This window comes from Carassius carassius, chromosome 46 (assembly GCF_963082965.1).
Source record: "Carassius carassius chromosome 46, fCarCar2.1, whole genome shotgun sequence".
Lineage (NCBI taxonomy): Eukaryota > Metazoa > Chordata > Actinopteri > Cypriniformes > Cyprinidae > Carassius > Carassius carassius.
In genome coordinates, this window is record NC_081800.1 from 16,804,124 (window position 1) to 16,830,815 (window position 26,692).

Below are 26,692 nucleotides of genomic sequence, written 5' to 3' on the forward strand. Positions count from 1 at the left end.
ATGTTAATTTACTGTACATGTACTCAATACTCCTTTTGCTTTAATAACTGCCTCAATTCGGCGTGGCATGGAGGTGATCAGTTTGTGGCACTGCTGAGGTGGTATGGAAGCCCAGGTGTCTTTGACAGTGGCCTTCAGCTCATCTGGATTTTTTGGTCTCTTGTTTCTCATTGTCCTCTTGACAATATCCCAGAGATTCTCTTTGGGGTTCAGGTCTGGAAAGTTTGCTGGTCATTTAACCAACTTTTGGTGCTTTTGGCAGTGTGGGCAGGTGCCAAATCATGCTGAAAAGAGGACTTTGGACCACTGGGGAACAGTCCAGTTCTTCTCCTTAGCCCAGGTAAGACGCCTCTGATATTGTCTGTGGTTCAGGAGTTACTTAACAAGAGGAATACGACAACTGTAGTCAAATTCCTTGACACGTCTGTATGCCTTGACCCCAGCCTCAGTCCATTCCTTGTGAAAATTCTTGAATCAACTTTCTTTGACAATCCTCATAAGGCTGCGGTTCTCAGTTCACCATCTGCGGATCAAGCAGATCAGATCACGGTCGGTGATCGCATGTTAATGCCAAGTGTAAACGCAGCCTAATACTTCACCAAGAAGAGGAAGTTAAATTTGTTACACATTTAGAGCAAGGCAGAAAAAAGCACTTCCACTTGGATCGCAGCATTCAGTACTGTCTGTGCACCTGTGTTGATGTCAGAACATAAAATAAATCAAGCAAACCATCCGAGGTGCAAGCCAGAAGATATCAAATCTATGTAGAGATGATATAAAACCACTGACTCACTTACAAATACTCGCCTACTTTATTTGATTAACCAACGTTTCAGCTAAAAGCCGTCAAGGTATGATTTCTTACATGGTGAGGAGTATAACGAGGCAATTATTAACAGGTGCAAACAATCAATCTCCATCCAACCAACAAAACAATCAGGTCTTACTAACAATATACTGACTAAAACACCAGCTTTAACATATTACATGAATTCCCATGTTAAAATCTTAATTCAACACACAATGATTTAAAGCACATCACAGAAAGGTCAAAACATCTCCATTAAAGATGAACTAGATTTTACAACATTAATCAGTTGGTGTTTTGGCGTAAACTATGGTAACCACGGTAAATATTTAAAAGAGAGAAGCATCTATACAAACACAGAGCGCGGCCGTTTGAAACGTAACTTAATGAGATAACCAACTGAAAGGATAGACTTAAACGTGCTGGTTTTACAGCACTAACTCTCACACCACGTTATAGGATAACGTTATCAGTGAAAGCATTTTACCTCTACTTCCAGAATTTCCAGGAACAACCTTCAGTTTCTCAGTTTATTTTTACTACCCGTTTTCACAATCCTCCAAGACAGAATTATGACGCCGGCTGCCACCTATCGGTGAACGAGAGAAATTACAGATTAGGCCTTACAACTGTTGGCCATAAAGCTACCAAGACACCGCCTTATAAATTATTCTATTCAAAAAGGCCCCTGTAATATATACGCAAACAGACCAAAAAAATCTTTCAACTTCCATAATTTCACTAAAAATACCATAACAGCTAGATACATGCACTACTATTGTAAAATCACTAAGAAAAAGAATACAGGAACGCCACAAGACTTGCGTTGCTTTATTTCTTTCGCTGATCACAATAGTGATCAATATCAAGTTATCACAATTTCACTGTGATAATAACAGCAGGAGGCTACTAATTCTTTAATTCTGCTGCTGTATGAGTTTTATTACAAGCAGGTATATGTGATCAGTGTTGGAGCTAAATACTGCCGGATAGCAGAGTAGTTTTGATGGAAACTATATCTATCCCTATATATATATATATAGAGAGAGAGAGAGAGAGAGAGAGAGAGAGAGAGAAATATAGATATAGATATGTCTACATATAAATAACAATAAATACGTTTTGAAAAACAACACCAGCAAATGATCTGGGAGTGTGTATTTTTTTATACATCAAATATTTTCAAATAATCAAATATTTGAAATCTATCATTGAGGAATAAATCTGTGTAGTCAAAATGTATAAACCATAATAATGTAGAGGTAAAGAGGACAGAACCGATAATTACATGTATACATTATTAGAGCATGATTTACCCCAAAAGTCCTCAGCACACTGAAACAATCAAGCAATTCAAGTCACATACTGTTTTATACATCCTGATGGCTTCAAAAATACAAGAGAAGGATCTAAAACCAATGCTGCCTTGTGAGTTTACTAGAGCTGAAGAAAACCCTCATCCCCTGCAGCATGTGCAAATGATTGGGATCATACAAACATTAAACGTAACGTTGGCAAGGCCGGCCATTCATTGGCCTTAACACTAACAATGTTCATAAAAAAAATATTAAATTTTCCATTTCTTAAAAAATAAATAAAACCTATACCCATTTAAAAGCAGCAGTAAACATCACCAATAAGGCAATAAAATGCATCAAGTAAACAATCTTGCTGCTGGATTGTTCACTCCAGTAGGTCGATGCGCATGAGCTCCACTCTGTCTTCCCTGAGTACCTGACCCCAGTCTGATCTATGATCAATGTCTTCGAGAGCTTATGGATATGAACTATCTCTTAGTGCAGGGGTAACCAAACCTGCTCCTGGCGATCGACTGTCCTGCAAAGTTCAGCTCCAATCCTGCGTTTGATTAGGGTTGGAGTTAAACTTTGCAGGACAGTCGATCATCAGGAGCAGGGTTGGTTACCCCTGTCCTAATGCATCCGCTCAGGCCTACAGTGAGTGTGTCAGCTGGCCCTCCCTCGTGGGTCTCATGGGAGTGAATGTCCTTGCTCCTCGATTGGAGTGTGAGGTCAACTGATAGACCAATGCTGGTGATGGTCTTCTGGATTGCAGGGGCTCATTAATATCTTGTCTCCTTTCTTATGGAGACACTTTTCAGATGACGGATTCTTCAGTAGTTGCTCCTAAAATTAGCATAACATCAAGAACATATATAAACATGCTTTTCATGTGAATGGGGTGAAACTATCAAATCACAGCAATTTTAATTATTATATATTAGGGTGAAAACTTGACCTGAAAATGTAATTTAAAAATATATATTTTCAGTAGCCATTACTCAGTCAGTGTCACTTAATCCTCCAGAAATCATTCTAATATGGAGATTTGGTGCACAAGAAACATGTCCTGTACAGCTGTACAGCTTCATTTTTGTAAAAACCATTTCATACTTTTCATGATTCTTTAATGAACAGAAAAGTTCAAAAGAAAAGCATTTATTTAAAACAGAAATATTTGGCTACATTATAAATGTTTTTTTGATCAATTTAATTCATCCTTACTGTGAGGGAAAAAAGTCTAATTTAAATAAAATCATCCGGATAATTCACTTTTGAACGCCAGTGTACAACATTTTTAACTTTAACTGAAAACATTTAAGTATAGCTTATATTTTTGGTGACATCAGTAGTGTTTGATCAAGTTGTTCCCCTGCTAAAAAGTACTGCAACAGACATTAACTAAAAGGGGAAGGTAGTAGGATCTGATAAATAGAGAGTGAAAGTGAAGCAAGACCATTTGAGTAATTCATTTCCGTCTAGAGATAACACTTACTTCTGTGAACACCCATTCTTGTTCAGGAGACAAACTGCTGCCTTTGCCCTTCAGCGTACAGAGCTCAATCTTCACTGGCTCTGGGTAAGGAGACGCATGCAGGCAGAGCTGTTTCCCTATGTTATGTCTCAGCTCATTATGTGACGAATATTCAAAGTACTGAAAACAAACACATGATGATGAACAGCTGTTCTCGTTGGATCAAGAAGAAAACCATGGTCAAAATGTCATTTTATACTTATTTCAACATGTCACTTTTGTTTTAAGAGCACCTCTAATCATAATATCAATGTGAATGACACAGCAATGGTACTATACCTGATTGCCGCCCATGTTGTGACATACATACATAATCACAGGCTTTCCCCCATCGTTACTTTCTCCAACATCCAGACATTGCTGTGATCCCCTATTCTTGAGCTTCACACACACACACACACACACAAACATAAAATAATAAATAAACATTTGGTCCCAGACTGGGTTAAAATGGCTAATCGTCATGAATGTTGTGTTTTAAAAATGACTTACAGCTCCAAACTTGACAGGGGTAAGATCAGGGATAAAGGCTTCTGGGTAGACATTGGTTAGGTACCAAGAAAAGTTCTTGCACTGTAAGGTTTCTCTGAGTTTAAAACGGTCAGATATGTCACCATAGGCCTTCTACACAACCATACAGGAAACCAAAGTCATGCAGTTAGTCATATGCTCTCGCTTACACTTACAGTAGGTATACTGTATAACCACAAACACAAGTTTAATATTTGAATCCTCTGAAAGCAAAAGCAGTTCTTACATCTTGGGCCATTTTAGCTGCACTTTGGCTGCGTCGATAGTAAATCTGCTTATAGTCGTCCATCCACACCTCAGCCAAGCGCACCTGGTTACGTGTAATGACCTCTGTACCTTTGGGAAAGGTGTGAGGACTCTTGGTGCGGAACACATGACCCACGACAGAGCAGGGGATTATCTCCAACTGTCCGCCACACTGCCACACCTGACAGCACAAAACACACACACAAGTTTTAACTTCTCATTATTATAGCTGTAGGTGATTTCTGAAGAGCAAGAACTGACCCTGAAAGACATCTCAACATTTTCTCCACCCCATATCTCCATTTTGTCATCGTAGGTCCCAATTTTCTCAAAATAGGCCTTAGATATAGAGAACAAACCACCAGCAAATGTTGGGGTTCTGAAAGAAAGAACAGAAATAAGAACAAATACAATTAGTAGGATTTGCAGCCAGAAAGCTGGGTTTTTTTTTATTTTATCTTTGTTATTATAAATGAGAACACGTGCAAAAAAAAAAAAAACCAAATATAAGAAACAAAATAATGCATAACCTTTTTCAAAGGGATCTAAAATCTAAAATGAAAACAAATAACCAAATGTAAAAATACATTTAGTCTGTCAATAACAATAAATCGATTATTAAAACTATAAAGGCAGGTCAATCAATAGCAGCAAGTGATTCCCTCTTTTCTTTTATTGATAGATTAACATTAATTGAGGCGGCCAATATTACATTTTTTATGAATTGATAAAACACTAAACCCCAATCTCTGAACCAAATTATCACTAGCTTAAACCAATTTGTTGAATAAAGCACTCTTTCTGCTAAACCTTAAATGGGTTCAGGAAGTTCCTATCAGAGGCTCTATTAGCAAATCTCATGCACTTCTCTTTTACTTAAAAACTTATCACACTGTGATGCATTTGTGCTGCAAAATGCAAAACATAAGTGGCAAAAGTTAAACACAACTAAAGCACAGTTGTCATCTTTTAAACAATGATTCAGAATTGTTCACAGTTGTTTCTAATGATGTGATCAAGCCAACTGTACAAAATATGAGCCAGTTCATAGTGCACAAGTGGCACAGATGATAGGGCTGCTCAATTATGACAAAAATCATAATCACGATTATTTCGGTCAATCACGATTATTTAACACGATAATGAGGGGGTCATATGACCAAAACTTTATATGAGTGATTTATTTAAAGAAAGTGATACATATCAAATATGTATTTTCTGTAAATAAGGTTGCTATGACATCTACATCGTAGAGACCAGCGGAATTTCAAAAAACAAAAAGTAAATTTGTTTTTGAAAATTACTGAAAATAATTAAACTGTCAGTAATAAAAAGCAAAGGACAAATGCAATAGACTAAAAAGATACAAATGAAACAAACTGTGCTATGTTTATTTTATGCAAGTCTCAAGCAGTTTACAGCCTACTACAGAAATTAATAATCAAATGTAAAATAAAACAGCAGTCTTCATTGTTTTGTTTCTTAAAGCTACAAAAGTCCTTCAGTCAAGAGCAGTGTGTGATTATAGATTTGTCTTTTGTTGTTTGATTAATAAGCACACAGTCGCAGCAGGAAAATAGCCCGCTGTTACTTTAAAGGTCCCGTTCTTCGTGATCCCATGTTTTAAACTTTAGTTAGTGTGTAATGTTGTTGTTAGAGTATAAATAATATGTGTAAAATTCTAAAGCTCAAAGTTCAATGCCAAGCGAGATATTTTATTTGACAGAATTCGCCTACAACGAACGACCCGTTTGGACTACATCCCTGTAGTTGCTGCAGTAATGACATCACTAAAACAGTTTTTTGACTAACCTCCGCCCACATGAAATACACAAACAGGGGGGCGTGGTCTTGTTGCGCTCAGACTGAGAAGAGGAAGAGTTGCGTTTGTGTTTGTCGTCATGTCGTCGAAAACGTTGTTATTTTCATCTCGGAGTCCAGTCACCTTTGTTTGGGCTTCCCATGGACGCTGTACTTGGAGATTAATGGTTACAATTTATGTTTAACTCGGTTCCCGAAAATTATAATCCACATGTAAAACTATGTGCAGCACATTTTGCTCAGGACAGCTTTCTCAATCACAATCAGTTCAATGCCGGATTCGCACAAAGATTATTCCTGAAAGATGGGGCAGTTCCTTCTTTGTCTGGAGAAGGCGTTGTTTATGGACCACAACCGGCAAGTGTATTTTATTATTTAAGTTGGTGCGTTTAACAGTTTCTGTAACTTATTACACAAAGGGCAATGCTGTTTAGCTTTGTTAACTAGATGTTAGGGCTGTGCAAAAAAATCGAATGGGATTTTCATGCGCATCTCGTCAGTAAAAACCTTCCTGTGATTATAAGTACATCTCCAGCACATGCTCCTGCCCACTTGCTTCTCAAAACTAGTCCAATCTTGTTTCCAGGAGGGCAGCGTGTCCTCAGCTGGTGTCGAATCACAACACAGAAACCGCTGGCACAATCAGAACTCGTTACGTATTTCTGAAGGAGGGACTATATAGAACAAGGAAGTCATCAGCCCGTTTTTATGATAGTGAAAACAGCGGTTTACAGATAGGTGAATTGTGTGAAAAATACTGTTTTTTTACATGCGAAACATGAACACATGTTATATTGCACACTGTAAACACAATAAAAGCTTCAAAAAAATCACGAAAAACGGGACTTTTAAGAGCCACACGGATCCAAATTAATGCCGTTACACACATATTTTTATTCTCAACTCTTTACGTTCATTTATTACATGACCGTCCAAGGTATACATGAATAATCACTAAGCGCAGCATTTTGACACATTTTTGCGTGTATTTGAGCGTTTAGGCGCGCACCTTGAGCTAAAAGATGTCCGTGTTATGTTCCGTCTCAAAGCGCATATCTCTTCCTGAGGAGCAGTGAAAGTTCTCTTTCACGCTTTTAAAAACATGAATAAATATACTTTTATAAATAAAGCATGTCCCTTTATGCAAATGTCATGTAACATGATTTTACTGATTTGCACGGGAAATTGGGCTTTTATGGACGAACGAAAGAGCAGCGCTGCAAAAAGGGGGCGGAATGGGGCGCAATAATCATTTTATCTCGATTATTGTATTTTCATGATCGTTAGAGGCCAAAAACGAAATCGAACCGTTTTTTCAATTAATTTCACAAATGGAGGATGATGAGAGAAAGAGTAAGGTTTAGTGTTATCAAGGCTGAATCTGTCAGACCAGAGGCGTTTTTTTGGTCTAGCAAAAAAGACAACATTACTTGTGATGTGGAAAAAGTCCAGACTCAAGCAAAAAGACATGATGCCAAGACAGAATGAATCGCTCATTGACCCTGATTTTACAATTGCAAAACTTGCAGTATTTAAGTGTACTGAGTATTTGAGTTAGAACAAAATTATTCTCGCAGTACATACAGTAGGCCTATACAATAAATTCACCTTACTCAATGGCAATTACTATACTTTTACAGGGTTGCAAAATTGTTTACTCAATACAATCTACTTTTTACCTGTAATGTTCTGGATGCTGTTTTAATGACTGTGTGTGTGTGTGTGTCTGTGTGTGTGTGTGTGTGAGTGTGTGGGCGTGTTTTTGTGACATATCAGGACACAACTTTGCATAATGAAATGGGTATGATGACACAGGAATTACAAGGAAAGGGTGACTTAAAAGGACATAACCCATGTCCCCATTTTTCAAAACGCTTATAAACATACAGAGTTAGTTTTTTTTGAGAAAGTAAAAATGCAGTTTCCTGTGAGGGTTAGGGTTAGGTGTAGGGTTGGTGTAGAGCCATAGAATATACAGTTTGTACAGTATAAACCATTACCCCACTTTTCACAAAAACAAACGTGTGTGTGTATGTGTGTGATCTGAGAGCACTGTTTGATTTTAAGTGCAAGAGAAATGGTTTTGCAGTGATTGTTTGATTTTGATGGAAAAGTCAGAGGTTTCGTGAATTTAGTTTGAGTATTTGGATTTGTGTTTAAGTGTTGTTTCAAGAAATGCGTTTTAGATATTCAAAAAAACTGTAAAACTGACTGTGATGCACGGATCTAATATTACAAATCAGATGTTTGCCCCAACAGTCTCCTAAATGTTCACTTAAGACATAACAGATTATGTTTGTGTAAATAGGCTACTACTGTAATTCTGTGTATGTGTGTATATTTATCGGAATCGCACTGTTGGAAGTGTGTTTATGTGTGCATTTCGGATGACAGTCAGCACGAGAAACAAGTGGAAATAGGAAATCCTCTCAGAAAATGTACAAATAATGGTAATTAAACATCTAAAATTATTATTTGGAGCATTGGGATCGCTAGACGAGGGCTTAATGAACTAGCTTTTGTCAAAACCTCGGCAAAAATTTTCACTTTTTTATTTTGCCTGTAGCTCAAAATTATCCTGTGCGTATTCCGACTCGTTTTGCCAGCACAGGTCACAAATTTCTTTTTTTGGGTAAACGATCTCTTTAATTGATGAAAAAGCAAATACACCCGTCTTGGTAAAGGTTATGCATCAATCACAACAAAATTAATACATAAATTTGTTTTTATTCTGTGAAACACATCCAAGCTTATTAAGAGCAAGGCTTAAATAAAACGTGTGACTTACTTTACTGGGTACGTGTCATCTTTGCGTTTAGCATTCTCGTAATCTGGAATGGCCTCCCAGCCAAATGTGAGACTCCAGTCAAAGTTGCCTCTGTTTTGGGCACGGGCCGAAGCCACTGGCTTGTAGAACTGGAAAGTGTTTAAATCAATGGTTGAAATTTCAGGGCTCACCACAGCAGTGGGTTCCTCAACAATGCGAGCAAGGAGAGGCTCGAGCCAGCCATGGAAACACTCACCTGTAACAACAAAAACATGACAAAAGAAAAAAGAGGGTTTGTATATATGCTACTCAAGCATATATGCTAAAATGGCACGTCACATTTTCAAAACTTTCATCGTATACAAGGTAAAATATAGGATAACAATACACAGGTGTAAGTTGCTAGGGTTCAATCCCGCCGACAATGGCTCAAAGCGAAAAAGATAAGCATCACATACTAGACCTTTGTCATGGTGCATAACTTTGCAAATGACATAAGTGCCAGAAAAAAATAAAATATAGCCATGGGAGTAACCACTTAAAGCTCATGCCTATGGACCTGAAGAGCAGGTTTCTGAAAAACTACTTTCCATCCAGTCACAAATAATGAGACTGATGGACGTTAATGACATGCTAACAGAAACTGGTATGTTGTGTGAGTCAATGGAAGTGGGCAGGGCTATTCATGTGCTGACATACGTACAGTGAGCATCTAGGAAGGTTAGGATTTCTCCCTGTGCTTTGCTGGCTCCAAGAAGCCTTGCAGTGATGAGGCCCTTCCTCTCCGGCTGACGCACTACCTTCACGATCTTCAGTGACTTCACGTACTCCTCCAGCTTCTCATGGAGGTGTTCTGCAACGACACACAAGATCAAATGTAGAAGGAGGAAAGTAGTGTAATCTTGTTTTCTTGAAAGGCATTGTATGAACAAAAACTATTACTATAACAATAATACCTTTCAATTGTTTGGGATAATTTTTTTTTTAAGGAATTAACACTTAATCAATACTTATTATAAACTGACCATAATTGACAGGAAATATATTTATAATGTTACAAATATTTCAAATAATTGCTGTTCTTTTGAACTTTTCACACATTTTTCTTGATCACCAAATCAGCATATTAGTAATGGCTGCTGAACATTCAGCTTTGCCACCACAGAAATTAATTAGATTTTAAAATATTATTTAAAATATATATTAAATATTCAAAAAGAAATTTAAAATGGTAATTTTTCACAGTTTTAGTGTTGTAGTGTATTATAGATTAAATGCAGCCTTAGTGAAGATAATTGATTTCTTTCAAAAATCTTTTTTTTATCTTACAACAGATTTTTCAACTCCAGTGCATGAGTTGAATACTGTGTTCAGAACTTTACAAGTCAGCAGTTACTTTGTCAACTGTTCAACTTGATATTTTTCAATGACTAAAAATAGTTTCAGAGCACTTTGAGATTTCCTGTGATCAGACTTCGGATGAACTGACACACTTCCTTTATATTATCGCTTACAGTACTAACAAAGTACATAAAACTAACAAGGAGATTAATTAGGAAAACAATGAAACTAATGAAGATTAAAAATTAATACAAATTAATATTTAATCACCAGTAACTTTTGCTATGGTCTAGTTAGCTATTACATGTTTTCAGTTTCAACAATGCCCCATTACTTCCTGGATGTTTGCTCAGGTTTTTTTTTTTTTTTGCAGCCTTTACTGGTTCTTTTGTTAATGTATGTTTGTGGCATTTTCCATACAACTGAAGAAGCACTGTTTGCCATTGAGCCAAGAACATGTAATAACACTTTCTATGGGTAGTTCATTTTTACAGCAAGAACTGATAAAGTCGGGGCCCACCTGCTGTACTGGCATCATCCACTAGTATGATTTCTTTGAGGAAAGCCGCCGGGGAGGTGTGCAACACGCTGTACACTGTGCGCAGAAGTGTTGACCATGCCTCGTTGTGAAACACAATGATCACACTCGTGGTGGGGAGAGAAGGGCAACGGCGAAACCTTTGCTCAACACACCTGCAAAGGATGCATGAAGAAACTATAGATATGCATTTACTATATATACAGTACACACACACAAAGTGTATGTATGTATATATATATATATATATATATATATATATATATATAATTGTATATAATGTAGTTTTAATTTAGTATATCATGTTAAACTAAATGTAAATGAAAAATGACATCTTGCTTTCTAGTGTAAATAAAATAAGTTTCTTATACATTTCAGTTCAGTTTTTTAATTAAAGTAATGAAAGCATTTTTATGCTTTATTATTAGTTAACTATAAGGTAAGCTAATTTTCTAAGGCACGATTCCCAAAATGCATATTTAAACATAATTATCAGTATTATAAATTTGAGGACGTATGCAAATTGCTCAATGCACTTTACTCAACACAGTGTTTAAATATAATAAGATTCAAAATGACACATAGCATGTCAACCTATTGTTCAGTGATGCAACAGCTGAAGGTGTGATTAGAAACTTGCAAAAGCAGCAAAACAGTAAAGACTCTAATCTACAATGAGTGTTTGGGCAGCATTTACAGGGCCTTAGCCCCAGCCCTTAAAATCAACAGATAAATCTGCACTTTCATGTTTCTGTGTAAACAGATCAAATGAGTCAACGTAAATTAAAAGGCATCTAAAATGCCAGCAAACATTATAACACACGTCATGAGTGCAGCCTAACTTTCAATCATTATAATGGCAGATTGGTTGGTTGAATTGAATGAAATGTTTGTATTCCACATTTTCTCACGGTGCCAAACAAAGTGCCCATTCTTACTCGGGTGGACGGGTGTCATCTCCAAGACTTCGGTGCAAGGAGATTCGGTCACTGGCAAACTGGTTAAAGCAGTGCCTGGTCATGCCCTCCTGCTTTTCCTTCTCCTCCTCCGCAGTCATGCTGGCTTTCTGGAAGGCTGCAGCATTGGCTCCTGGTGCTTCAGGGTCCAGGGGAGGTCTCTCGATCCACGGTTTGAGATCCACCTGAGAGTAGAAACCCGAAGGGCAGTTTCGGTTCTCGGTGGGCAGCACTCCCACTGATGGGGGCTGCGGGGCACCAATTTGGAAGGCGAAGTTGTTAACCGCCCCACGGACCATCTCGAATACCCTTTCCTTTTTGTTGGAGAGATCTTGCAGCCAGGGGTCCTGAAGTGAACCGCTACCAACGTCCCTCTGGAGCACCACCAAAATTACCATGAAAACAGTGCCGCCCAGAACAGTAAGCTTCAGTGGAGAGAGACGACGCCTCAGACGCATCCTGTTGGCCAATATCAGTCACCAAACTGTGAAAACAAAACAAAAATTACTTATGAAGGAAACACAATCACCATTAAAATGTTAAAAAGATCCATAGTACAATTTTTTTTTTATTTACAAGCCATGCCCCACTCTTAATTACCAGAGAAAGCCTGCACTGTCGACTCTCACATGGAGCACAGCAACAGAGCAAACAAACCTCACCTGACAACAAACACCCTTCTGCACCTGATCCTTTCTTCACCCTGCTGGATCCACGTGGCAGCAGGTGGCTCACCATACACTCACACTACACTTAATGGGTGGTGTTGGAAACTTTGCATAAATACACTTCACAACTGTGACACGTCGCCTGTTATCTAACTAACTGAACAGGATCTGGATCTCACCAACTGCTTGAAATGAGTTTAATAGTCATCTTGAGGACTGGCAAATTTAAAGCACAACTCTTACATTTAAACCCCAAGTAATTACTTTCAAAATAGGAAATGTGAGGACAATGGAACTTATGGTGTTAAATGAATCAGTAACCTCAGTGCTCATGGAACCAGTCTATTTAGCAGACACAGTCAGGCCAACTTCTGCTATTCTTCATGCTAGGTGATTACAATTTCCTAATCTTTCAAACTGAAACTGGTTCTCCTGCATTATTACTGAGACAGAGCATACATGGGCATCATTATTACAACGTTATAAAGTAACATTTTGGTTAAACAAACTTTTTCCTTAGCTACTGAATAATCTTCGCGTTTCGCAAACCCCAAGGACTTCCTTAAAGTTAAAACAAAAACTTTATATGCCACGCAACATGACAACTAAGCGAAACTTATCTGAATAGATGAGGAAGTGAGCCACGAATATATAATGGTTAAAATTATTACAGTGCGGCACCGATTTCAAGCTTTCAGTCTTCTATGAGCCTTACTTTTGTGTGCTATTAACAATAGAGATGAAACCTGCTCATGACAAGGAGGAGAGGAAGATACGCCGAGGTTAGATTTTGTGGACAACAGACATGACGCAAAACATGTCTAAACAAATAAAGCACTCATTTAATTACATTTTCAAAGCTTACCTGTAATAATTTCAGTCAGTCATGTGTTTTTCCCAGAGGCAAATGCTATAGATAAATACGTGTTTCACAGACGAGACTGTTTGTTTCAGCTACGAGAGTCGATAGACGGTTGCTGTTACTCTGTAACTTCACGTTTCAGAGATATTGAGTTCACTAAACGCGCGACGGTTCCACGCGACCAACAGCACTGGCCTCCCGGTTTCCCTTTGAACGCAACAGGTGCCATCCGTTCTAACGATTGAGACGAGTCATCTGGGTCCTAAAGCCGGGCCTTTCTTGATGGGGATTTTGATTCATCTCAGTGTTTCGAATCTGTTGAACGTGTTCGTGTTCACCAAACATATTCCTTTACAGATACTTTCAGCGGTTTGCTGTACATCCGTACGCGATTAGGTACGTAGCTGTATGTCTTTTTGTCACTGAAGGATTCATCAACAATAAATTCGTTCAAAACAAAGAGTCGTTTTGCGTGTCAGAATCGGTTAAAAATATTAAGCATCACAAGCATCTTCACAGTGCCCAAAAGTGACAAAAAAACAGACACGCTTCAAAAGGGAGATTCATTGAACGAAAATGATTCAGTCCATGGAAGTGAGCGAGAATGATTCACTTTAAAGATTCATTCAAAAACATCGATTCGCTCAATTCATCATGTCAGAGTGGGTTCATAGTTTTTTCACACAAGTTTTAACCATTCTAAGTGCTGCTAATATGTATGGAAATTTCAGTGTTGCTTGCACTTTTCTAAAATTGGATGACGGTGATTACTTAATTAAGGCTCAGGAAAGGATGTGGTAAGTTAACAAACTATACCTCAACAGATATAAATTATTAACTGGGATGCAAGTAAATTCAATGCCTCTTGTGTCGCGTAGTACGTGTAACCGAATACAGATTTATTCAGACATTTGAGAAAGGCAAGCTAAGTGGAAATGGGGTCGGTGCTTCAATAGGAGAGAATCGTGATTACAAACTATCGTCTGACATGAGACTGCTGCTACTTGAAGAAAAGACACCAAGCTGAGCATGGACAAAGAAAAGAGTCCATTAACACAACAATCACTAGAGCCACTCACACCCAACAATGGCCTGTCTGTCTACCTGATAGCTTCGTTTTGAGGAATTAATTTATTTTGATGGAAAGTAGGCTACTATAAAAGGAAATCTTTTAATAAATTGCACACTCCAAATAGTGTACACTATATTCCATTACTTCAGATGTGTTACACCTATTACAGGTGCTGGTCATATAATTACAATATAATCAAAAAATTGATTTATTTGACTAATTCCATTCAAAAAGTGAAACTTGTATACGACCAGCACCTGTATGTTCAATACAGTAGCTAACATAAAATGAACCTAGCACACAAACTATTTAAAAGCTTGTTTTGACAATCTGTTGAAATCATTTTTAATTAGTTGTAAAATAATTGTAACTCATTGTAATTACTAAAAAAGGTTACATAGGTTACATGTAGCTAATTAAACCTACAGATACAAATTTAGCTTGGCAATCAACTTTACTTGTTAAGAAAATATTTTAGGTTTGTTGTTCACCATATTTGTGGAAAGTGTCTAATATTTAACATTTTTGTCCATCTTATTCTGACTCTGACCTGTATGTTCACATGTAATTAAGATGAAAAGACTAGTGTTGGGTGAATATGGTTTTATTGAGACATTATTCTTACATAAAACACCCAATTTATTGATTTGCCACCTTTTAATGAAAAAGGTCTTGAAAGTTTCATGTACCACAAACATATTCGAACTAAAAACAATATGTGCTGTGATGTCTTATGACAAAGTGAGAATATTTAACACAAACATGTACTTTCATATTGGGAAATTCATGTTGAGGACGGTGAAGGAGGTTTCTTGCAACACAATCATCAAGATGCATCTATACAGTAGGAATGGTGAATTCATAAATACTCTGCAGAAGTGCTAACCTATGCGTTTGACTGGTAATTGGATAATTAAAAAAAAAAAAAAAAGTTGACAAATGTGCAAGCATGACTAAGAGTGTTCATGAGGAAATGCTGAAATTGACTTTTGCTGAACACAATCAACTTTGCAGTCCTGCCACTTTTGTCAGCAACCAGACCTTTCTCAGCAAATTTACACATATTTACCAGGGTATTAAGAAAACTATACAATTGTGGACCATAATGTGCTGAAATTCTATGAGATCTTGGTCATATTTATAGGATAATTTTTTTTCATTGATTTATACAGGAATGAATTAAGAGCTGAAATCTGTGTAACATTCATCTCAAATGAGAGGAAAAATGACATCAGTTAACAATTGAACACATAAATGCAAAGCATTTAATCTAATTAGGACTTAATCTGGCAAGAAAGCTATTTTAAATTAATTGTATAAACCTCACAGTGAACCATTATGTCCTTTTAAAGATAACAGACACACATTTACACAACATCCACACACATAAATGAACAAATGACCAAAGAAAATTTGTCCAGTACTATTCTCATCCTTCATTTACTTCATTTGTACACAAATACTAAAAGGGAAAAACATTTTGATCACTCATAAATCATACAAAACTGTAAATACAAGTCACTTGTATTAGGATTCCTGTTTCTAAGGCCTTCAATGAAGACAGACGTTTTTTGCTTTAGTGTTTATAATCGAATACAGTGTGCTAGAGAGTGACAGGAGGCCAAAAAAGGAAAACCAGACAACCGAATAACACTTTTTCAGACAGTTTACAAGGCGTGTGTAGTGTTCCTATATCAAATAGCTTGCTCTTTGGTCAGCTTCTTCTTGCTTCTTGATGCTTGCATATGTAATATATATTTTTTATTTACAATGGTTTAAAACCTTTCAAAATAAATAAAGAATTCTAATTTTGGTTTGGAAGAAGTCTTTCCCACCAAATAAAAAATAAAACCAAACTTTCCTCAAAGTCTTTTCCATCTAAGGCAACAGTCCTTCATTAAATCTTTCAGGTAGAGCATAGGCCTAGCTCATTATTCCCAATAGGTGCATAAATAAATACCACACATGACCGCTAATGCTTGTGAACTACTGTAGAAAACTTGTGAGTGGTTATATTTATATCTGCTCAAATCCCATTCAGAGACTTTTGTTGTCCATCCTTCATTTCAGTGCATTGAGAAGCATTTGGTCAGTGTTAACTGCAGACAGGACCACTGTTAAGGAAATAAGTGGTCATATCTCCTTTCCCCTTCACTTTCACCAGTCCACGGCACTCCAGCTGGTAACCCTTTCTTTCTAGTACATGGTATAAGTCAGTGGTCACCTGTAGGAATAAAGAACAATATCATAAACTTTTCATTACACACTGAATTCTAATTGGCTAAAAACTAAAGGTTTTTCTGCAGCACCAAAGGGAATTGCAAAAGTAAAGTTAGATTTCGAAAGTCCAATTCAAGTCTGCCATTGGTTGGATAAACAGATAGCCATGCCCCAAACTCAGTCCATTGGTTAAACTAATGCTGCTATGCCAGGCTGGTAAGGATGCTCAAACAAACAGAATTTTTTTTTTTTTTAACAACAGTGTTTACACTTTTCAGGGAAATCAACTAACATAGCCTTGCTTACTTATCGTTAATTCTACACATTTGACTGGAATAGAAGTATTTAGAAATTTAAGTTTCACCGCATTTCACCTTTAAGTAATAACTAAGCAGCTAAAAAGTCACAAAACTTGCAATTGCAGTAACATGAAGATAGAGGACAGCACCATCTTTATAAATACAATGATGCACATAGTAGCTGATGTATAGTGTTACACTTTGGAAGATGGAAATTAATGGGCTAAGCTGTGTATTGCCAAAAATAGTCTTGTTTATTATGTTGCGGTTACCTGGATACAATCAGGAACACCTGTGCTGTCCATGCGACTGGCCACATTCACTGTGTTGCCCCATATGTCATACTGAGGCTTTCTGGCTCCAATCACACCAGCAACCACTGGCCCAATGTTCAAACCTGTGGTGAAAATACATTTGTCATTGTCTGCTCTAACAAACTCCCTAAGCCTCTAAGTCTGCAAGCCAGTTCATAAATTGTCTTTGCACTTTCTATGTTAAATATAAATCAGGCAAACTTTACGGTAAATACCTACTTACCTATCTTCAACTGAAAGTTGTTGAATGAGTGTTCGTTGATGTACTTCATTTGTTCTCGTAGCCTCATGGCATAGTCAGCAAGAGCTAGAATGTGTGTGCGGCCCTCTTTGTCGTACGTTGAGTCGTTCAATCCAGATGCTACCATGTAAGTACTACCAATAGTTTTGATCTTCTCCAACTGCTTATATTTCTCTTCAGAAATGATCTATTAACAGTAAAAAAAAGCCATGTTGAGATCACAGAACCAGCTGAAATTTATTTGCTTTGTCTTGGTAACCTCCTAATTGACACATATGGTCATGGAGTAAATTAATCATGCATGATGAATACTGTGTATATTTATACAGTGGTTTTGGTAACTGAAAACATTTGGTTTTATATGGAACCTTTGTCTCCACACCAGTAGGTGTCAGTATAAAGCCAGAGACTGCTTTAAAATCAGGCTGTGTTCACACCTGATGTGTTTGGTTTGATTAAACGAATTCTGGTGCGATTGTTCTGTTAGTGCAATTCATTTGAGCAAGTGTGAACGCTGCCATCCAAACCCTGGTGTGCACCATACAAGCAGAACAAGACTAAATGGTTCTTGGTCCGCTTCCAAGTGAATTTTGGTGCGGTTCGAATTAAATATGAATGCAACAAGGACAAAATACCTCTAAACAAACCAACAACAGGAAGTAATGACAAGATGCGATGCGACATGATTTGACGACACGGAACGAGCGGTATATCCAAAACAAAATGAGCAAAGGGCAAACGTGGAGCAATGAAGAGGTAATGCCTTTTATGAACACTTCGTGAGTTTGCAGATGGTGAAAATAAATTCAAAACTGCACGCAACATGAGTGCACTTAGTCCAGCAAACTGCATTAGATGTGTTCACCTTAAAGCGGTCTGTGAATGGGTACTTTGATGTCATACACCAATCGGTCTGCAGCGCTGTTTAAGTCGAACTCACCTTGTATGTGTGTGTGTACTGTGTATCTTTATTATGTATATATAAATACACACACATGCATGTAAATATAAAAAAATATATATATATATAAATTATTAACATTTATATATAAATTATATATGAATATAACTAATATATATATATACACACACACACGTAAATATTTTTTAAATATATACATGTATGTTTATTTATATATACTTAAGAAATAAACACAGCAACTTTTATTTTGGATGCGATTCCATATTCAGTATTCAATACTTCCATTTCAGATGCAAGTGACATGACGTTCTTACCTCATCAAAGTCGGCGATGATCTCGTTGAGCAGTCTCAGGCATTCCACACCCTCATTGTTTGCCTCCAGTTCAGTGTAAAACTCTGAGAAGTTGCTGATGGAGGCAAACATTACGGCCACACATTCACATGACTGATAGTAGAGCTCATCATTTCGACGTTCTCGTGCGAGGAAGTGGGCAGCCACATCTTTGGGCAGGATGTTGTGAAGGAGACGACGGTTATAGGCCTGCAGCTCCTCCATCTCCTCTTTCTCTTCAGTGGCCTGGTGAAGCATGACAGTGAATAAGTCATTGACTATGCTGGGATCCTACTGGAAATGTATTTTCGCCAAGTGATTGATTCAGAGACAGACTACACACCTGTAGCTTCCACAGGAAGTCAAGGCGTGCAGTGGACTCGACCTGCTGTGCGTGCAGATAGAGAGCCAGCACAAATACAGTGAGGATGACTGGAATCGACACCCTCAGAGACACTTTAGTCACCGTTTCCTGACTATGTGGGAAAACAACAATATGTACAACACATAATTAGAGTTTGTCAGAGACTGCGCAAATACCATTGAAAGTGTATTTGTTAGATCTAATTACAAGTTTCTTTGTTGTAGATCATACTTTAGTAGACTATACCATTTAGTTTAGTATACAGGTAGTATTTTTATAAAACAAACTGAAGGAACTGAAAAGACGAGAAACACTACATGCAAACTCCGGGATCATATTCTAAAGCACCTTCTGCCTTTGAACCGTCTCTTTTACAATCACAAAACAATAAATCATGACACGAACTCACCAATAATTTGTTTCATTGAAAGAATACCTGTATAAAAACAGACATATTTCCATTAGTGACCAACATGACCCTCTAAAAATAAACACCCAGTAAAATATGGGTCATTTGCATTAAATGGTTATGTATACCACACTTGTGTCCCCACATATAAAAAGATAAATCTGTTTACAGAATAATTTAAAGGAAATCTTATAATAAATGCTATTATATCTATATTTTAGGGAAGTCCTAAGAAGCCATAGGTTATTAATATTTTTCTTTCTTGTTTTCACATGGTCACGATTTAATTTAGCTTCAGTGGCGTAGATGGTAAAGCGCATACCGTAGTCTTCGAGGCAGTCATGGCCTAATGCAGGGATCAAGTGATAAGGTTGGGAGCAGGCGTCACTATGTTTTTTTAGATTTTCAGAGTGCTGGCCTTATATAACACATATGAAACAAAGTAAAGAGGCCGCACTATGCATATAAAACGTTTATTTTGCACAAACGCGTTTCGGCGTGTGCCTTCTTCAGTGTGCAATCAGGAAAGCTTGTAACCAATCTTAAATACCCACACCCATTGTCATTGACACACCCATCGTCGTCATCATCATCAAAAGTGATACCAGGACCAATGGTGTCGCTATATACTGCAATATAATACACATAATACATCAAGAATTTTAACACATTCCATACACATGTAGTATTAACCTGCATTTATAGGAAACAGCTTAGTGACAGATCTTCATTCATCCCGTGCGGGATGCAAGTATTCAAATTAAAAATATGCCAAGCCTCTCGCTGCAAGAGGAGGTTCTCACGGTCTCCACCTCTTGGAGGCCGATGCAGGGATCAGCAACCTTTTCGGCATGACGTGCCATTTTTTATTTTTATGGTTAACCACTGTGCCAACACAGCCCCCCCCCCCCCCCCCCACACACACACCCCGATATAATTCTGTATTTAAATGGTACATACACAATTTTTTATTATACGATAAAAAAAAAACGTTTTTTAACGTTTAATCAACGTTAATGCACTGCTTTAATTGATGAACGTGCACACACAGACACACACACACACACACAACCCACACCACTCGCACACAGAGATCTGAGATCGTGCTGTGCAAAAAGTAGCATTCAGAGTGTTGTCACGCTACTTTTATTAATCGATACTGAATCGCTACATTATATTTCTCAACAACAAAGGGGCAAAATCGCTTCATTGTCTGCAGAGAGAGACAATTTACCCCCCCCCCCCTTTCTTTCTCTCAAAATGGCCATATTTCAGAAAATTTTTCATCACTGGATATAGCTTTAGGTCATTTAACATTTCTATGGTAAAACGTATTATTAAAAGTTGACTAATGTTAATTGATTTGCAGCTTCATCTTACCTCACTCTCTTTAACGTTAAACTGACGCTTCGCGCTCTGCTTCTGTGAACAGTAAACCCCGCCTACTTTGATCTGATTGGCCATCTCAGTCATTTTGACATTGACGAGTGCTGTTAGACCGAGGCTTTGATCTGAAGCACCTAGTATGTGCAGTGTTTGCACGTGGATCCATGCAAGTTAATTCTCACACTTTAATAGTATTTGTAGCTCCTAACAGGCTGTGTGACTATGAGAAGTTATTACATCAAACTGTACGTCATTATACAGTTTTCCTTATTGCTTGCGTGCCAGCGATTATCCCTCTGCGTGCCACTGTTGGCACGCGTGCCGTAGGTTGCCAACCCCTGGCCTAATGGTTAGAGAGTCGGACTTGTAACCCAAAGGCCATGGGTTCGAGTCTCAGGTCCATTGTAGGTGGGGGAGTGAATATCCAGTGTTCTCTTCCACCCTCAATACTGTGACTGAGGGGAGACCCTAGAGCAAGGCACCTAACCCCCAACTGCTTCCCGGGCGCTGCAGCTTTGGCGGCCCACTGCTCCGGGTGTGTGTTTGTGCACTTGGATGGGTTAAATGCAGAGCACAAATGCAAAGTATGGGTCACCATACCTGGCCACACATCATGTCTTTTTCTTTTCCTTAATTTTCTTGTGAACTTGACATAAATGTCTTTATCACAACTTAATTTTCTTGTGATCTCTACAACAAAAATTGTTAAGTTCTGCGCCAACAGATGGCAGTATAGAACTAAATATAACTGATGATGGGGTGCTGTATACTACATCCACTTTACTCTACAGTATTTGTTTTGGACAGAATAAGGACCTTCTTCATGTCACTATAATTTATGCAGTATGTTGTAGTCTTTTGTATTTTCTACATTTCGTTGTGGAAACCATACACACACATCCCAAGCTTGTAATGCACATGATATCAGTCACTCACAGCATATCCTAAATGACTAATAAAAATCACAAATTATATAATTTTATTTCAAATAAAAGGAAAATAAAGTTAATTGAATCCAAGCAGTTCTGAAAAATTTTAGAATAGTTCTCAGCATCCTTTGCTTTGACCATTTAAACATGTAAATTACACAAACAAAATGTTTAGCGTACTGTCTCTGCAAAAAATAAACAGTGATTGATTAGACTATTTATGTATGGTAGACGTTATTATTAAGCGAATAAAAAATTGCTCACATATCCACAACATTCAGTATAAGAGCACAAGGTTTATCTGTCAATCAGATGTGCGTCAAAGTTGTGTTTGTTACTACAGTAACAGCAGATCAAAAAACAACAACAACAAAAAAACTTGTCAAAATCAAAAGAAAATATTAAGTTGTAATAATGAAAAAACTACTTTTGTTATGTTGAGATCTCGAGGAAATCCGTCATTTTTTGGTCCTCAAATTTCTAAGAAAATTCATAATGACCATGAGATTTAAGAGGTAACTGACAAAATGCAGTCTTTATCTTTTTCAATATGATTATACAACCCGAATTCCGGAAAAGTTGGGACGTTTTTTAAATTTTAATAAAATGAAAACTAAAAGACTTTCAAATCACATGAGCCAATATTTTATTCACAATAGAACATAGATAACATAGCAAATGTTTAAACTGAGAAAGTTTACAATTGTATGCACAAAATGAGCTCATTTCAATTTTGATTTCTGCTACAGGTCTCAAAATAGTTGGGACGGGGCATGTTTACCATGGTGTAGCATCTCCTTTTCTTTTCAAAACAGTTTGAAGACGTCTGGGCATTGAGGCTATGAGTTGCTGGAGTTTTGCTGTTGGAATTTGGTCCCATTCTTGCCTTGTATAGATTTCCAGCTGCTGAAGAGTTTGTGGTCGTCTTTGACGTATTTTTCGTTTAATGATGCGCCAAATGTTCTCTATAGGTGAAAGATCTGGACTGCAGGCAGGCCAGGTTAGCACCCGGACTCTTCTACGACGAAGCCATGCTGTTGTTATAGCTGCAGTATGTGGTTTTGCATTGTCCTGCTGAAATAAACAAGGCCTTCCCTGAAATAGACGTTGTTTGGAGGGAAGCATATGTTGCTCTAAAACCTTTATATACCTTTCAGCATTCACAGAGCCTTCCAAAACATGCAAGCTGCCCATACCGTATGCACTTATGCACCCCCATACCATCAGAGATGCTGGCTTTTGAACTGAACGCTGATAACATGCTGGAAGGTCTCCCTCCTCTTTAGCCCGGAGGACACGGCGTCCGTGATTTCCAACAAGAATGTCAAATTTGGACTCTTCTGACCATAAAACACTATTCCACTTTGAAATAGTCCATTTTAAATGAGCCTTGGCCCACAGGACACGACGGCACTTCTGGACCATGTTCACATATGGCTTCCTTTTTGCATGATAGAGCTTTAGTTGGCATCTGCTGATGGCACGGCAGATTGTGTTTACCGACAGTGGTTTCTGAAAGTATTCCTGGGCCCATTTAGTAATGTCATTGACACAATCATGCCGATGAGTGATGCAGTGTCGTCTGAGAGCCCGAAGACCACGGGCATCCAATAAAGGTCTCCGGCCTTGTCCCTTACGCACAGAGATTTCTCCAGTTTCTCTGAATCTTTTGATGATGTTATGCACTGTAGATGATGAGATTTGCAAAGCCTTTGCAATTTGACGTTGAGGAACATTGTTTTTAAAGTTTTCCACAATTTTTTTACGCAGTCTTTCACAGATTGGAGAGCCTCTGCCCAACTTTACTTCTGAGAGACTCTGCTTCTCTAAGACAAAGCTTTTATAACTAATCATGTTGCAGACCCGATATCAATTAACTTAATTAATCACTAGATGTTCTCCCAGCTGAATCTTTTCAAAACTGCTTGCTTTTTTAGCCATTTGTTGCCCCCGTGCCAACTTTTTTGAGACCTGTAGCAGGCATTAAATTTTAAATGAGCTAATTAAGTGGATAAAAGTGTAAACTTTCTCAGTTTAAACATTTGCTACGTTATCTATGTTCTATTGTGAATAAAATATTGGCTCATGTGATTTGAAATTCCTTTAGTTTTCATTTTATTAAAATTTAAAAAAACGTCCCAACTTTTCCGGAATTCGGGTTGTACTTATAGTGGCTTTTTATAGTAGAGTTTTATCAATTCTTGGTAGGAAAGAACTAATATTGATTGTGAATAATGTGTTAGTCACTGGTCATTTTAGCAGATCTTAAAACCCCCCAAAAGGAACAAAATATGTTTTGACACAGAAATGTCTTGAATTATAATTAGGGCTGTTGCTTTAGCATGATAATTTAATTAATTTCGGAAAAATAACACAATTAAAATATTTTAACTTAATTAATGCACCAGCCCTGCCCCAGACCTTTACATCATCTTACATTTCATACAGCTGACTGACATGATGCAGGGCAACAACTCACTGCGTGATGTAGCATATAATGCAGTTATATGCCAGATATTGGAGCAAAAAAATGGCCCTGTATGAGTTTTTGTCTCCATTAATTTCATATGACAAGGGATCATAGCTTGTTTTATTCCAAGTACTTTTTCCAGGTAAATATAATAAAGAATGAAGAAATAAGTAGTTCTCTTTTTCCTGCAATTTTTTTTTTTTTTCGTTTTAACAGACATATTTTGTTAATATGTAGATATGCAATTAAGTCGGTACTCTGTACTGATGATGCTGTAGGTTTTTTTTTTTTTTGTCATTTTAGTACTGACCTAATGCCACTGACAACGTTTTACATATCCACACTATATTCTTTTGGAAAATAACACTCACATTGCATTGGCGGTAACCAGCAGGTCAGCGTTGTCTAGCAGTGTGACTAGAGGCCACTCCACTAGCAGCAGGAAGCAGACCTGGATGAAGAGCATGAGGACCAGCTTGCCTATACTGCTGATGTGCAGGAACACTGAGCAGCACAGCAGAGTCAGCAGCACACTGTATGTGAAATACTAGAAGTACAGGAACACCAGTCAACACCATCATTCAACATGAGTAATACTATTACCATGACAACAGGGGGAAACTCACTGAGTAAATCAAAAGTTTGCATAAAATCTACAAACATGTTTTTCAGTGGGTCTCAATAACAAAGAAACTGTTAATGTGCACAATCTTATATGCACAGACGGTCACACACACTGACCTCGGGTAAAAGACATGTTGAAGGCTGCCCGGGACAGAAGAAGAAGGGTTCCTCTGCTAGTCCAGTCAGATTATACAGCAGACACAGTGTGACTGAATCAGAAATGTTCAACTGTCCCACCACACATTTTAGCAGATCCTCCCGGTCACAGGTAAACTGACAGAGAATTTTTTTTTTATAATAATAATAATAATAATTTTATAGTATATATTATATAGTTTCCAGTAAGGAATCAGCGAAAGACATCTTTAAAATGTCATAAAAATTTAATTTAGCATTTAATCATTTTAAATCTTTGAATAATCCTACAAATATATATATATTCCTACCATATTAATGAGGACAGAGATGAAAAGAAGCAGAACTGTAAAGACTCCGACGAGTGTGCTGTTGACACGGGACTGAACAATCCTCTTTGACACTGTCTGCAAGGTAACTGGGAAAAGCTGAAAGAGAGAAAAGAGGAAAATTGTGCATCATCATTAAGAAAGGTTGCACATTATTTTTTTTGGAAAATGTAGTCTAGATTTCACATGCACAAATGGATCAAGGAAACTAGTAACTGACCTTAACACAGGAGTAAATGGCACATATAAAGAGGACATGGACGAGAATAATAAAGATGCAGATGAACATGCCCAGCATTAACGGCGTACTGCAAGACAAAATACACAACTCCATTCAATATATAACATAACAAATATATACCATAACATGAAATAAATCAAATTCATTATTATAAAGAATACTTCATCACTCACTGTGGAAATATGATTATTTGTATAAAAACAATAAAGCAGAAGACGACAAGTGTACAGGCCACGTAACCACCAAAACGATCATCCACCTTTTTTGAATACTAAAAGCACAAAAAATTGTGTTACTGGTACCAGTTCAGATTTGTTTTTTTGTTCAGTACTCTTGAGTTTATCAATTTTGCGTCTGTGCTGTACAGTTTTACAAAGCTGTCTACAGACCTTTTTCTCCAGAAAAGGTGTTTGGAATGTGAGCAGGAACTTCTTGACGTGGTCCTTCCTCAGCTGGTCAATGCTGCGAGCATCAATGGCACGACCTAAAAACTCATCGACCTCATCATCTGGGTTCAGAGCCTCTTGGGCACAGCGGCTAGAGAGAGCAAAAATAATATTCAGGATAAAATAAAATAAAAAAAATTGATGGCATAAAATGTAGTTTTTAACATTAACAATAACAAAAAATAATCATTAGTGGTGCCCAAATATGCTTTCTTGAATTGAAATCTAACCTAGAATATTCATTTTATGTTGACTCCATTCTAAAGAGACTCACAGATTGTGAAAACAGCCTGTGACCTCTAACCCATAAGCCCCTGCAAAGCCAGAGAGAATGGATTTGTGTCCTAATAAAAGCAGAACTCACTTATCTTTGCTGGAGGCTTCATCTATGCCCTGAAAACAGACAGGTAGATGAGTTACAGTGGGTGGTGAAAACACAGTGGAAGTAGAAAAACACATTCTGGGTTTCATCTCAGACAGCTCCAGCCCCACAGAGCCACTGCCACTTTAATTAACACTCAGTGACTCCAAATTACATTCAGAGCGAGAGAGTGAGAACTTGACAGAGACAAGGAATGGGTCTCACACT

The 26,692-nt window shown here is 37.6% G+C and overlaps 2 protein-coding genes across 3 annotated transcripts in view; both read right to left on the bottom strand.

The window, feature by feature from the left end:
- Positions 1 to 1,951: 1,951 nt before the first annotated feature.
- Positions 1,952 to 13,631, bottom strand: LOC132129129 (polypeptide N-acetylgalactosaminyltransferase 6-like). The gene is made up of 11 exons (XM_059540593.1): positions 13,374 to 13,631; positions 11,823 to 12,324; positions 10,867 to 11,039; positions 9,709 to 9,858; positions 9,027 to 9,261; positions 4,679 to 4,796; positions 4,398 to 4,598; positions 4,133 to 4,264; positions 3,920 to 4,021; positions 3,602 to 3,760; positions 1,952 to 2,952 (listed from the first exon to the last, which is right to left on the bottom strand). Exons 2-11 carry the CDS (start codon positions 12,296 to 12,298, stop codon positions 2,839 to 2,841), a joined length of 1,860 nt encoding a protein of 619 aa, XP_059396576.1. The 5' UTR covers positions 12,299 to 12,324; positions 13,374 to 13,631; the 3' UTR covers positions 1,952 to 2,838.
- A 1,449-nt stretch (positions 13,632 to 15,080) lies between these two features.
- The window catches only part of LOC132129095 (adenylate cyclase type 6-like), a 41,968-nt gene continuing 30,356 nt past the window's right edge, over positions 15,081 to 26,692 (bottom strand). For both annotated transcript variants that reach the window (XM_059540542.1, XM_059540541.1), the window contains exons 11-23: positions 26,468 to 26,496; positions 26,047 to 26,194; positions 25,831 to 25,928; positions 25,637 to 25,724; positions 25,399 to 25,515; positions 25,070 to 25,225; positions 24,700 to 24,875; positions 19,544 to 19,570; positions 19,114 to 19,246; positions 18,753 to 19,016; positions 17,499 to 17,703; positions 17,234 to 17,358; positions 15,081 to 16,666 (exon numbers count right to left, since the gene is read on the bottom strand). In XM_059540542.1, the coding sequence (XP_059396525.1) occupies positions 16,538 to 16,666; positions 17,234 to 17,358; positions 17,499 to 17,703; positions 18,753 to 19,016; positions 19,114 to 19,246; positions 19,544 to 19,570; positions 24,700 to 24,875; positions 25,070 to 25,225; positions 25,399 to 25,515; positions 25,637 to 25,724; positions 25,831 to 25,928; positions 26,047 to 26,194; positions 26,468 to 26,496 (1,695 nt within the window). In that variant the 3' untranslated portion in view covers positions 15,081 to 16,537. The remainder of the gene's footprint in view (positions 16,667 to 17,233; positions 17,359 to 17,498; positions 17,704 to 18,752; positions 19,017 to 19,113; positions 19,247 to 19,543; positions 19,571 to 24,699; positions 24,876 to 25,069; positions 25,226 to 25,398; positions 25,516 to 25,636; positions 25,725 to 25,830; positions 25,929 to 26,046; positions 26,195 to 26,467; positions 26,497 to 26,692) is intronic.